General features: G+C 37.0%; 1 protein-coding gene across 11 annotated transcripts in view; it reads right to left on the bottom strand.

Annotated features, from left to right (window-relative positions):
* BCAS3 (BCAS3 microtubule associated cell migration factor) overlaps positions 1-13,939 on the bottom strand; it is a 486,041-nt gene that overhangs the window by 252,235 nt on the left and 219,867 nt on the right. For all 11 annotated transcript variants that reach the window (XM_039507722.1, XM_039507724.1, XM_039507723.1 and 8 more), the window contains 3 exons: positions 12,319-12,419; positions 7,556-7,752; positions 5,557-5,654 (listed from right to left, as the gene is read on the bottom strand). In XM_039507722.1, the coding sequence (XP_039363656.1) occupies positions 5,557-5,654; positions 7,556-7,752; positions 12,319-12,419 (396 nt within the window). The remainder of the gene's footprint in view (positions 1-5,556; positions 5,655-7,555; positions 7,753-12,318; positions 12,420-13,939) is intronic.

Raw genomic sequence — 13,939 nt, 5'->3', positions numbered from 1 at the left:
TTAGGATGTTTTTCCTCATGTCCAACATAAATCCCCCTTGCTGCAATTTAAACCCATTGCTTCTTGTCCTATTATCAGAGGTTAGGAAAAACAAATTTTCTCTCTCCTCGTTGTAACAACCTTTACGTACTTGAAAACTGTTACCATGTCCCCTCTTGGTCTTCTCTTCTCCAGACTAAACAAACCCAATTTTTTCAATCTTCCCTCCTAGGTCATGTTTTCTAGACCTTTAATCATTTTTGTTGCCCTTCTCTGGACTTTCTCCAATTTGTCCACATCTTTCCTGAAACGTGGTGCCCAGAACTGGACACAATACTCCAGTCGAGGCCTAATCCGCAGAGTAGAGCGGAAAAATTACTTATCGTGTCTTGCTTACAACACTCCTGCTAATACATCCCAGAATGATGTTTGCTTTTTTGGCAACAGCGTTACACTGTTGACTCATATTTAGCTTGTGATCCACTACGACCCCCAGATCCCTTTCTGCAGTACTCCTTCCTGGGCAGTCATTTCCCATTTTATATGTGTGCAACTGACTGTTCCTTCCTAAATGGAGTACTTTGCATTTGCCCTTATTGAATTTCATCCTATTTACTTCAGTTTGTTCAGATCATTTTAATCCTATTGTCCAAAGCACTTGCAACCCCTCCCAGCTTGGTATCGCCCGCAAACTTTATAAGTGTACTCTCTATGCCATTATCTAAATCATTATGATGAAGATATTGAACAGAACTGGATCCAGAACTGATCCCCGCGGGACCCCACTCGTTCTGCCCTTCCAGCCTGACTGTTAACCACTCATAATTACTCTCTGAGAACGGTTTTCCAACCAGTTTTGCACCCACCTTATAGTAGCTCCCTCTAAGTTGCATTTCCCTAGTTTGTTTATGAGACGGTCATGCGAGACAGTATCAAAAGCTTTACTAAAGTCAAGTTATTTCACGTCTACCGCTTCCCCCCATCCACAAAGCTTGTCACCTGCTCAAGGAAAGCTATCAGGTTGGTTTGACATGATTTGGTCTTGACAAATCCATGCTGACTGTTAATTTGCAAACATCTAGAAGATAGTAAAGTGATAAGTGATTGCTTAATTATTTGCTCCATTATCTTTCTGGGTACAGAAGTTAAGCTGACAGGTCTGTAATTCCCTGGATTGTCTGCAATTCCCTGGATTGTCTTTATTTCCCTTTTTATAGATTGGTACTATATTTACCGTCTTCCAGTCTTCTGGAATCTCTCCCATCTTCCATGACTTTTCAAAGATAATTGCTAATCGCTCAGATATCTCCTCAGACAGCTCCTTGAGTATTCTAGGATGCATTTCATCAGGCCCTGGTGACTTGAAGACATCTACTTTGTATAAGTAATTTTTAATCTTTCCCTGTTTTAGCCTCTTCTGATCATACTTCATGTTCATTGGTATTCACTATGTTAGATGTTCAATCACCGCCAAACTTCTTGGTGAAAACCAAAACAAAGAAGTCATTAAGCACCTCTGCCATTTCCATATTTTCTGTTATTGTTTCCCCCTCCTCATTGAGTAACAGTCCTACCCTGTCCTTGGTCTTCCTCTTGCTTCGAATGTATTTGTAGAACAGGCAACATATACATTTTAGACAAGCCTTTCTAGTAGGGGCAGGTTGCAAGAATTGATTTTTGAGAGAGCACAATATAACCTGATGCACGAATTAAGGCCTCTATTAACAGAAGATGATAATTAACAGGAGTATTTATGCACCTCCCCAGATTCAGTACCTAGACCGCTATGTATATTCATTGAATCAGACTTCCACAATAAAGAGGTACTCCAAGACAGAGGCAGTATTTGGCCTGTTCTATGTGCAGATTTAGACTGGGGATAGCTCTTTATAATCACCAATACCCAGAATCTTCTCAGAGCAGAGAAACAAGTGATTCAGAAACAAAACATCCTCATCAGGTTGCAGCAACTGAACAAGTGCCAACATTTGGGAGTGAAATCAACACATGCATGCAAACTCGGTTGTATACTGCCAAAACAAACAAACATACAAAAAAACCCCCAAACAAACAGAAAAACAAACAAACAAAAATCATTTATGCTTTACCAAAAGGTAAACCCTAATGTTTAACTTTACCCAAGGTAACTCTTTATCAAAATGTCAACCCAATAAAAAGGATTTAAATATAACTTGAGCAAATAAAGTCATTTTCATTCAAGAAACCCAACAAAACCTACCTCCAATCTTTACCGTTAAAAACAGCTCTTCCATAATTTAAACATGTTACTAAATTCTGTCTAACATAATACTTAGATCTCACTTCTTTATTACAGAAATGGACCTGATTCAATACTCAGTAACATTGATTTTATTCTGGTATAACTCCATGGCTCTCATTGGAGATCTTCCTGATTTACATCAGTGCAAGTGGCCTATACTTTTTAAAATTAAGAATTATTTTAAGTCCTCTCTGCCAGAAAATTTTACATGATAGCATGGTTTTGCTGACATACCTATAAAAGTTGTCATAATAAAAATACGTACACTGTTGTCGTGTTTAACACAAAGACAGAGCTGTCACCGGCAGGGGGTTGGTGGGTGAGGTTGCACGTGTGTGAGCTATTAAATGTGCTGCAAGAATAATCAAAGATGATAAATATGTACTTGCAATCTTTTGATGGCAAGACCAAATGATAGAACTTGATAAGAGGGGCGCCACACTGGTCACATCTCTAAGCAACAGGCAATCAAACAGCCAGATAAGCATCTTCATAAAGTGCAACAGACTCAAATGTATGGGTCAGAACTGAAGAATCACTTCCTGGTTCAGGCTCGGTAATAAAAAATTTATAACCTACTTAAAAAAACAAAAAACAAAAACCAACCATCAAACCTAAAAAGGTATTTGCCAATAAACTTGTTTTCATAAAGAATGTCAGCCATTTAGGACGTGCCTTGGTAATATCAGCAGGAAATAAGAATATTTACAGTACTGGACTTTTGAAGACAAAAATGTAATGCAGCTCAAGCATGGTATTTAAAATAAAATCCTTACAGTCAAAACTGAGTTTAATGTCATTTGCTGCACACATCCATTAAGCATTTTTTTGTAAATGAAAAGATGAGAGGGAGAGGGAATGAGTGCTAAATACTCTGTTTTTCATCACCTGAACTCTGTTTCAAGGGCAGAATGAAACCTTGAGAAAAAGCACATGCATTTTGTTGTGGCTCCTTAACTCTTTAGGAGAGGCCACATCACTAAACCATCAAATGTAATCTGAGCTATTAGGTGAGGTATTATCAGCAGAAGAAAAAACCTTTTGTAGTGATAATCAGGATGGTCCATTTCCAACCGTTGACAAGAAGGTGAGAGTAACAGTAGGGGGGAAAATTAGCATGGGGAAACAATTTTACTTTGTATAATAACCCATCCACTCTACAAAAGTTTTTTTTCTTCTGCTGCTAATACCTCATCTAATAGCTCACCTTAATTAATTACCCTCGTTACAGTTGGTATGGCAACAGCCATTTTTTCATGTTCCCTGTATATATATTTTTTCCTACTGTATCTTCCACTGCATGCATCCGATGAAGTGGGTTTTAGCCCATGAAAGCTTATGCTCAAATAAATTTGGTAGTCTCTAAAGTGCCACAAGTACTCCTGTTCTTTTTGCTGATACAGACTAACACGGCTGCTACTCTGAAACCTGTAAGGATGAATAGTTTCTGCATGGGAAAGAACCAGGGCTCAGCCAATACAAAGGCTTCAAATAGAGGTTAAAGTCTCTGAGTCAAAAATCAATTCAAATCCAAACTGTTTGGAAGTGGAGTTAAATAAAATACTGCTATCAGCACGTCACTGGCAAAATCCATGTATTGCTTGAAAGAAATTTATGAGGTGTTATAACAAAATTGCATTGTTGTACAATAAATATATGTAGTCTTATAACAATACATACTAATTTTAATGTGGACACACATGTTAAAAGCATTACCAAAAAAAGCTCCATCCCATGCATATGAGCCACTTTACACAAAGGCTCCATCTACACTTTCAAAGTGGGTTATTTAGCACATGGAGGTAGCCATCTTCTTGCATGGCTTATTGTCTGTAGCATAGATGGAACAACTCGTTTATAGAATCATATTAGAGAACCATGTTTCAGGCTAGCTAAAGTCTTAGGTCACAGTTCCTTATTTGTGTTGTTTTAGCCACCCTGGAAATGCCCCTAACTATGGTATTAAACATTTCAAATATACTGTCTGAGATTACCATTATGATCTAAGTCTGTTATGTGTTATTTTTTAAAAATGACATTTTTCAGATGAACTACTAAAAAAATGCATTGGTTTTGATACTTGTAGGTTTCCCTATACAGCCAAGATAATTTTCTCAATATTTCATATACTTTTATTAAAAATATTCCCAGGACACAGCCCCAGATGTCTGCCTAGTTTCAAGCAGAGTTAATGTAACAACTTTAAAATTTCTGAAAATAGGGATTTATAATGTCAGTGATGACACAATCTTAACTACGGCGTGTGAATGGAATTACTACACAATTATAAACACGGATCTAGAAAAATAAATAGATTTGGCACACAAACGTAATATCTTGGATTCAGAATTTATATCTATAACAAACAGAGTCCGGAACAGGAGCTTTCATTTTAACTCTCTTTAAAACACCCTTCACAAATCAGTTTCTTTATGTGTTGCAGTTTCCTTTTACAGTTTAAACCTCAATCCAATCAGCAGTCTCTAGGGATTTTCAAATCGCTAAAGATTAAAATCCTCTCTGACTCGACTGTGACTAATGCTGTGTGTTTAATAATTCTACTTGTGAGAGATTTTATTTGACAAAATCCTACTGTGTGGAACCTTCACATTCTATACAACTGTATTGGAGTATAAAACCCCATTGCCCTTGTTTCTTTATACATAGTATACCATCACACTAAGAAACAAGGGCAGAAAACTTTATAGTACATATATTATTATGCTGATACTGAAATAATCATGGTTTATTTAAAGTTGTTCTCCGTTGCAAAAGGAGTCTGTGAAAAATATTCCTGCTAAAGAAACATTGGTTAATTTATCTGATAGGGAATGTTCACTCACAGACATTGCTAATATATACAAGGATATTTTTCATTGGTAGGTAATTTATAACCATGATAGACAGATTATTAGTGTAATGATTTTCTAAACTTTATGCTTTCACTAATAAAAACATTCCTGTATTAGCCCTGACACACCTTCTGATTCTTTAGATCAGGCACTTTGATATTCTGTTTAAGTAAATTGAACACATATATTGTATTTAGATTTTATGTCAGTACTGCTACTTCACATTCGAGTGATCAAAGGCAAAATGAATCATCACCCTGGTAGCTTTCAATATAAGTTCATTAAATATAAGATAGCACAGACCCTACAGTAGATCTGAAAATTTTGACAGCTCTTTAAATATATGGCTTTGGTTAGTAACAACATGATACTGAGCACATAAATAAAAGTTTGACAAATGCCATTAATGTCAAGCAAAACATGAAATCAACACGTGCTTTTTACCTGAAGTAGCATCGATCATCGTTGAAACTCCTCTGCGATCAGAAATCGGGCGCGATGATCCTGGCATGCTAACAGGTTCAGAGCGAACAGGCTGAATCCTAAAATTTAAAATCACATGTTTCACTTGTGTCAAAATCACTGCTCATTAAGGTTGTTCTTAAATCAAGAAAGCTGAACAAGTCCAATCAGTTAAAGAACTATTTATTCTACAATCAACTAAGTGTTCAAAGCTTTTATTTTCCACTGATGTATGGATCCAAGCAATGGATGATAAATTTAATGAAAACTAAGTGACTCCATACTTTTTTTTAGGATTAGAGCTCTTAGAAAGCCACAGAGAAAAAAGTAAAAAAGAAAACCCTTGCTCCACGAATTCCCCTTATTGCCCACAGGTATGGTACAAGTCCTTTGGCTTGGCAGGCAAAACTGGTTTGTGTGGGGAGGGAAAGGTTATGTGTTTAACTACCTACTCTCCTGCCAGCATACATCTTTCTTCATTTAATCAATGATTTTTATATATATACACACATATAATTCTTTAAATATCCGGCATCTGGACATCAGTTGGCTGGGTTCCAAAGAACCTTAGAAAGCCAGCTATACACATTAAGAGTCCAATCCGGAATATCCTTACAGAGGGGGCAATGTAACTGAAGTCAATGGGCCTACTCACATGAGTAAAGACTATTCACATCAAGTTCAGGGCTCAGGAGAGTTTGCATAATTTTCAGCAGGGTTGGTCATCTTCCACACTTGCTCTGTTTTATTCGTGGGAGATGGGAATACAGTCTAAATCCCAGAGAGCCAATACCATGAAACTTTAGGTTCCAGAATCATCTGTTGGCTCTGAAAGATGTAGACTTGCTAAAGCTTGTTAACTCTTTCTAGCTATCATAGGGGAAGCAGAAATTTCTGACGAATATGGCACTTTTAAAAAATCACTGGCTACCAATAAATACTAACCACCTCCCCCCAGGAAGCCCACATTCAAAGATTGCTAACTTTAAATTAATGAAACTGAGAATGACTAACATCTGAAACTTTCGGGGAAACATATTGAGATGAACTACTTGGTTCTTTTATTATACCCATTTTCAGCAGAGTAACAGCACTAGGTTTTACTCTGGCACCTTCTGATAATCTATTAGCAATTGTTGACACCTTGCAAGGAAGTCAACTGCTCCCAGAAAGTGGTTAATAATGTTAGGAAATCTTAAAAAGAAGAATGGAGGAAAACAAAGCAAACCCAATACAAAGTAAATTGAAAAAAGGCAAGGATCTGAGTTACTCTTTAAGAAGAATCAGAAGTCATGAACCAACTAAAGCAGCGACTTTTGTGTTGTTGCATTGAGATGTTCTTGCTGTTGGCAAAGAGGCAGCTAAAAATGCACTTCCATCATACAATGTCATTTTGTCAATGATAAAAAAAGCATACATGAGGGAAAAGGTTTTCAAGGCATCACTAGGTTCAAATCTAGTACCAGAATTTTACATAATACACTGAACAAGGAAAGAAAAGAAGATGGAAAAGAGGGGGAAAGACATTCCGGTAGTTCACTTAGTGTTCCAACACACTGACCCCTTTATAGTCAGCAGGCTATAAATCTACACCCTGATGTTCCCAGTCATGTTATAGCAAATGATGTTGCTAAGCAATGCAGAAACTGTGAAAGGCAATGAAGCACTGAACATTTTAGAGATTAAGTGCAACCGAACAAGACAACTGGACTTTGCACATCTTCCATTGTTATTCAGGCAAGACGTGGCAGCAGAAGGGAATCTATGCGACCACTGAAGACATCTGGATAGAAATTTTTATCATCACTTTGTCCTACATGAATTCTCATCATTAACAAGGCATGTGATCGTCTAAGCATCTGATCTAGACAGGCTTGATATTAATTGTTATGAGTTTACATGGAAGAATTTATTTGAGCAATTGGCTAATCTGTGTGTAAATAACTAAGAAACATTCTTGTAAAATTAACTTTATTGTTACCTGAGACTGTTGAGATCAAGGTCATCTGTATCAAAGTCCAGAAGAGGCTGCGGGGTGTCACTTGGACCATGTGACTGCAGCACAGAAGAACTGGATGAAATGACCGTTGTTTGACCTGAGGGATGAATCGTTTTGAACTGGAACTGGGGGCCCATCCATAGGCGTCTGTGAGGTCCAGTGTGAGTCACTATTTCAACCTAGAAGAATATTGTACATCATATTGAGAAATTCCCCCAATCTCATGAACCCTCTAGAATCCCATGGCAACCAAACAGGAGAGAGGCATTTTGCTCCATTTCCTCAGGAGACATTTCAACAGCGCAAAATACAGAATGGCTTTGCTTATATAAGATCTGATACTATTAAAAGCCTCCTGCAAAACTTTGAGAACCTTCAGTCCCGTGGTCTCAGTGGGAGATGAAGGCACTCAGAAATGGACAAGGAGACTCTCTGCACCTTGCAGGATTCAGCCATTGATCAGGAATTAAATGGGTGTAGAACCTAAACGGGATTCTGGGTTAAGCTATTTTAGAAATTAACAGCATTTTAACCCTTCAAAATAAAAGTCTACAGTGAATCCAATTTTCAAATCTGGGCTCCCACACATCACGTCCAAACCTTGTATCTGGATGTTCGTATGGGCGCTTAGGCACTTGAACGCCTGTTTTAAACCTACGTGTTAATCTGAGCAGCCATATGCGGGAGTCAGAAATGTTATTAAGGCATCTGACTTTGAAAATTAAGCCCTATGTGTCGCTCAAGATCAGAAAACAACTTCTCTTGATAATTTCAATTTTATAAATATTTCTAGGAGACAAAATCCCTGAATCCTCTTACATTGTTCTGGAGCCCATGACATTCACCATGACTATCATTTCATATGACCAAGTTTGTACCTTGTTCTTACCATTGATAAATGAATTCCATAGCTACGAAACTAACAATTTAGAATTTTTGGTGACAACAACAGAAGAACATAGTTCAGTCTTTGTCCTCCTAGACCAAGTGAAGCAATACTTTTGTCAACAACTTTAATCCTGACCAGGTCAGGGAGACCTCTCTTTAAGAGCAAGCTGTTACAATTTTGTTCAGTGCATCGTTCTGAAAGTTCACACTATAAAAAGCACTTCTTCACATGTATAAAGTGTGAATTGTATTTCAAAACAAAGTTGATAATTACTGTTGGCATTTCTGAAGCTACTGCTGGCAGAGACCATCTTGCTGAAAAACAACATCATTTGTAATAGATCGTACAGCTCCAGCCATACACACATTACCACATATATACAATACAACCACGTATATACAATACACTTACTTTAGCAAGACAGCTAAATGTTTAACATATATGCATTCAGTTGGAAGTCTGACAATTTATACAAAAGCAAAAGGGTTTATTTTCCATGTACTAGGCCCCATACTTCCATACATACTTTAAAATGGAGAGGAGAGTATAGAAAGTGCATGCAGAGTGTGCAAATTTCTGATGTTTGCAAATAACTTTAAACAAATTTAATCCTTTAACTCAAGGATACTTGCTCTTAATGATAAACGAAATCCATGGCCTGTCTGAATCTTACAAAATAGGTCATTTTCAGTAAGCAAAACAGGAAAGAGAATCCAAAATATTTTTGGGCATGTGAAAAATGCCTTTTTTCATACTGACACCTCAAAACCAGATGATCATTGATTTTTTCAAACACTAAAAAAAAGTCATCTCTAAGAATGCAAACTAGCATGAGAATTTCAATTAGTAATTTTTGTTTTGAAAAGGTATGTAATTGTGAAAGTAGACACTTAGAATGGACAGGCCAAGCCAGCCATGAGTACAAGCCCATTAAGCCATAGTTAAGTATAACAAAGCATATGCAAAGGCACTTTAATGTTTTCTTTTCCTGTTAGAGTTTCTGATTTTTAAACTTTGGAGAACAGGTATTTTCAAAATCACAAAATCAGATAGCCTACTAAATTCCTACCATTTTCTATTAAAACAATAAATAACTCCACAAACAAATAGAAGACATCTGTATTTACATCTTACGGTAGTTTTGTTACATATATATGTGCCTTCCTGATTAGCATCGTACAGTTTTCTTTAAGTATTATCACGTTTCTGTGCTTTAGGTGACTTCTGATTCTCAGACAAGGTAATTTTAAAGACTTAGAAAATATTGTTCCAAGGCAATTATTTGCAAGCCTGGGAGGACAGAAGCATAGTCTGTGTAATACTACCTCCATATTTCCATTTATCTTGGGGTAACTCAGATTGACTGTAGAGGTTTATAATTTAAGTAGCTTTTATGCAGCGATGTAAATTAGGCCACAGATAAAACATTCTGTATATTTTAAGCTTGAAACCATCAGTGTCACAGAGCCGAGAGGTAAACAGATGCCTTTGAAATTTTACCGAGGCTATGGCCAGATGTTCCTATTCACTCTCCTGTTGTGTGCAGGACAAACATATTGTATCTACTTCACACTGACAGCACACATTACCCACTGTTCTAATTGAAAAGTTGAAGTGAAGGGCAGTGTTTTTTCACTGCGTGCTGTTACTGTTGATAACAACACTTTAATTTTGAAAAACATACATGCTCTTTCGGCTTAATCTAAAGTGGCTTGCTTAGAGAAAGCTAGGATCTTCATGTTCAAAAGAGATATCATCACTCTTTTCACTTAGCAAAAACTAAGCATTCCTGGTGCACTTCCTGATTCTCTTTTTGTGTAATAAGAGACCTCATTTGGGAATTTTTTTCATATAAAATATACTTGCTGCTCTATTACAGAGTATTTATGACAAGACTTGAGTTGCGCTGTGCTCCTATTGCTACTTTGAATCATCTTTTTATTAGCAACACACAATCCTATATGCTGTATGTCCACTTTACTCTTTCTCTGCAAACCATCTGCTACACTGAAGAATAACCCAACAAGTAACGTGAGCCAAGTTGTAAAGTAACTAAATGATGTTGGAACGTGGATTATGATATAACATTTGCATTGTAGTTACAGTATTTGAAAAACTCTTAAAAACTCTGGCTGAAATCCTGGCCCCATTGGAATCAGTGGCAAACTCACATTCACATCAATGGGGCCAGGATTTCACCATTTGTCTTTATGCCGTTGACAAGATAGAGACAGCTTCACCAGGTCTGACATATCAATGTGAAACCAAAACTGAAATCTTAGGCCCTGCAATCACTGGGGCACCATGAGACACAGATGTATACACCTGTGTAGACCTACTGCAGGACTGCAATCTTATTTGAGGAATATACTAGATATGGTTTAAAAGTCACTGGATGTAGCAGATCCTCAACATATTCATGAGGCAATGCAATACATCTGAAATAGTGCCAAATTAAAATGTGAAAGCTGGACAGAAGCACTGAAAGTATGACACCTACATAGTAATGTATCTAAACTGAAGAAAATTCAGTCTGTCAGGATGAATTCTGAAAGTGCTGGATAATTGCTTTGGTAAATTAAGTTATTTTTCATCATTTTTAACCCTTACAAAAATAAATGTCAAAGGTCATTCTAAAAAAAAAATTACAGAAATGGAATTTCACTTTATTATTTATATCCTGTATTTGTAAGCTGAAGTTTTGAATTGAGCCAAATCATGAAATCCTTATCCCGTTCTTACTAAGGGAAAACGCCTACTGAATGTAATGAGAATATTCCCTGAGTAAAAACTTAAAGGTTTGGCTTAGTATTCAAAATTGTTCATTCATACTGAGATCATCATAAAGTACTACAATTAACTAACCTTCCAGTTTTAAATTAGGATATTCTATAACAACAGAGTTTATCAATCATTAGACAATGCACTAAAAATAACTGAATTATAAAGATATTACATCATATTCTTCTATCTTTATTTTTCTGTGTTATGACGTAAAGATGACCTAGAAAGGTTTTGCAAAGCAATTTGCTTTCTGTTCCCTTAAATTTGTTTCAAATGTTTGTGGTCCAACCTTACAGAATGCATTCCAAAATTACAAATACATTTATAGTTTACACCAAATTATTTGAAAATTGATTCTGTCTCCACTTATTGGCCAAATCCTGAGTCCAGAGATCTGACTTTCCTCTTTACATTTATTCCTGCAACACGTAATCTATTGTTACAGAGGGAAACATTAACTCAGAAGTCAGTAGCTAAGTCAAGGGGCAATTACTTTTGAAAGTTTACGTTTTATGTGCATTGGTTTGTATTCAGCAACAGTTGAACTGATTTAACGCCGGAGAAAGGTGGTGATTGGCAGTCAGAGAGAAAGAGAAATGCTTTATTCAACTAACCCTCCTTCTACGTTAGGGCAGAATGAGTGCAGCATAAGTCACAACAGAGTAGTCTTCCCCATTTTGCCATACTAACATTGTTTAACCCTGACCAAAAGGGACAACATCTGCAGGGATGGGGAAGGCAGATAATTCTCTACGACCAATTCAGTCCTTCCTGATCCACGCAGAGATTGCCAAGGATGTAATTAGGGCCTACAGGATGGAGGCTTTGTTTATGCTTGTTAAAACATGGACACCTATCCACTAGGTCCTAGGAATTCATTGAGACCATCAAACTGATTCCACTTAGGTCAAGATTGAAATTAGGTTTACACGTGTTATATTGCTTTACTGTGGTCTTTAACATTTTTTTTTAATAAAGCTTTGGAATTCACTTGTACTGGATAGGATGCATTTCTCTTCAGACCTGGATACAGAACCACTCCCCACCTCCCCCCAAAAACCAAAACCCATACCTGGGAAAGCCATTCTTCATCCTCTTGACCACTATGGTCAGATGCTAAGCTGTCATACGACTCATGTCGTGTAATAGGTCCAGGACTCCCAGGTGGAACCACTGTGAAAAGAAAGAAGATAGAAGAATTTAGATTTCTCAATCAGATTTTTTTAAATGTACCTTCCCATATATATATGTTAGTATGACAACATACACACTTTCACAAAGCTCTGACTGTTTATACTGGAACACAGAGCAAGATCAGTCTGAGTATAGACGGTATAAATGCTAAAGAAGTTCCTCTTCTGAAACCTTAGAAGCATTCGTATTATTTATTCCTAGGCAGACACTATGATAACCCAACTTGCTCTTCTTCTTTCAGCCTGAAGCTCCAAACAAGCACACAAAATAGCTTCAGCTGACTGCCCTTCCCATGTGTCTTGAGGGATTTCACACTGACAAATGCCACTGTCAATGATATAAGCTTGCTGCACAAACTTTTCAAAATTGTCCACTTTAACAGAAGTTGAACTATGTTAAGCTACAGTGACAAAACCTATCCTGAGGCACTGGCATGCATACCGACCTTGAATACTTAGTTTCTTCCCTGGCTTCAGGAACAAATATGATCATCTCATCATGGCTCTAATGCAGTTAATTTGAAGCTGACTTGGCAACTGACTGGTTTCTTTTTAATCAGGTGGGAGTAGATGATTTACATCTCAGCAACTGTTTTATAAAATTACTAAATTTCATAATAGTAACAACAATCTATTCATGAAAAACATGACACACTGGGTATTTTTAGTATTTACAGATGATTAACTGATCATATAAAAGCAGAACACAGACCAAAACCAAAAAAAAAGTTGCATTGTTCCTATTCAGCAAAGTCCCTTTTGCTTCTGTGCAAATAGCTAACGTTTGATAAGAGTGCTATATGTACGACTGGGCAGGTAACATGAGAGGTCTAGGCTGTTGAGAGTCTAACGGGAGAAACTAGGGCACCTTTTTAGGATAGACAATAGGCAGATTAGACAGATGTACACATCACGCAACCACTGTGCAGTTAGTTAAAGATCTCTCACTTAGGAAATGGGATTTTTTTTATTATTATTCTGAAAAACTGGATATAAAACACACACACTTTGGAACAAAAGATGCAATTGAACAGAATTTGCCCTACATTTGTAATTGCTTTGGGGTTCTCCTGAACTAGCCAAAAAAAAAAGCTAGCACAGAAGGCAACTGCCAGCTCTGGTATGATGATTTATTTGCATCCACTTCTGACCTCTACCCACCTATGCATGCATTCCTAATGCTCCCAACCCTATAGCATCTAACCACCTTATACAAAATCAAGGCTTGAACTTGCGAACACTTGCATACATGAGTAGCTTCACTCATGCAAACAGCTGCTATAATATCAATGGGACATTTTATCACTAGTTCTTCATGTGCATAAGTTTTTACAGGGCTAGGCCCTTAAAGATTGCTACGGACTTAAAAAGACCTGTCTTCGTTTCTATTGTTCATTTTATGCTACTTCCTTAAGTCGGATCCTCCTTGTTGATTCTCTTCCAGGAATACCATTGCTGGACCATTTTGTTATCACTGTTCTGCTTTTGCAAAGAGCAGCC

Source organism: Mauremys reevesii, linkage group 20 (genome assembly GCF_016161935.1).
Source record: "Mauremys reevesii isolate NIE-2019 linkage group 20, ASM1616193v1, whole genome shotgun sequence".
NCBI classification, from domain to species: Eukaryota; Metazoa; Chordata; order Testudines; family Geoemydidae; genus Mauremys; species Mauremys reevesii.
Note: the sequence above shows the minus strand (reverse complement) of the source record. Positions and strands in the feature narration are given on the sequence as shown.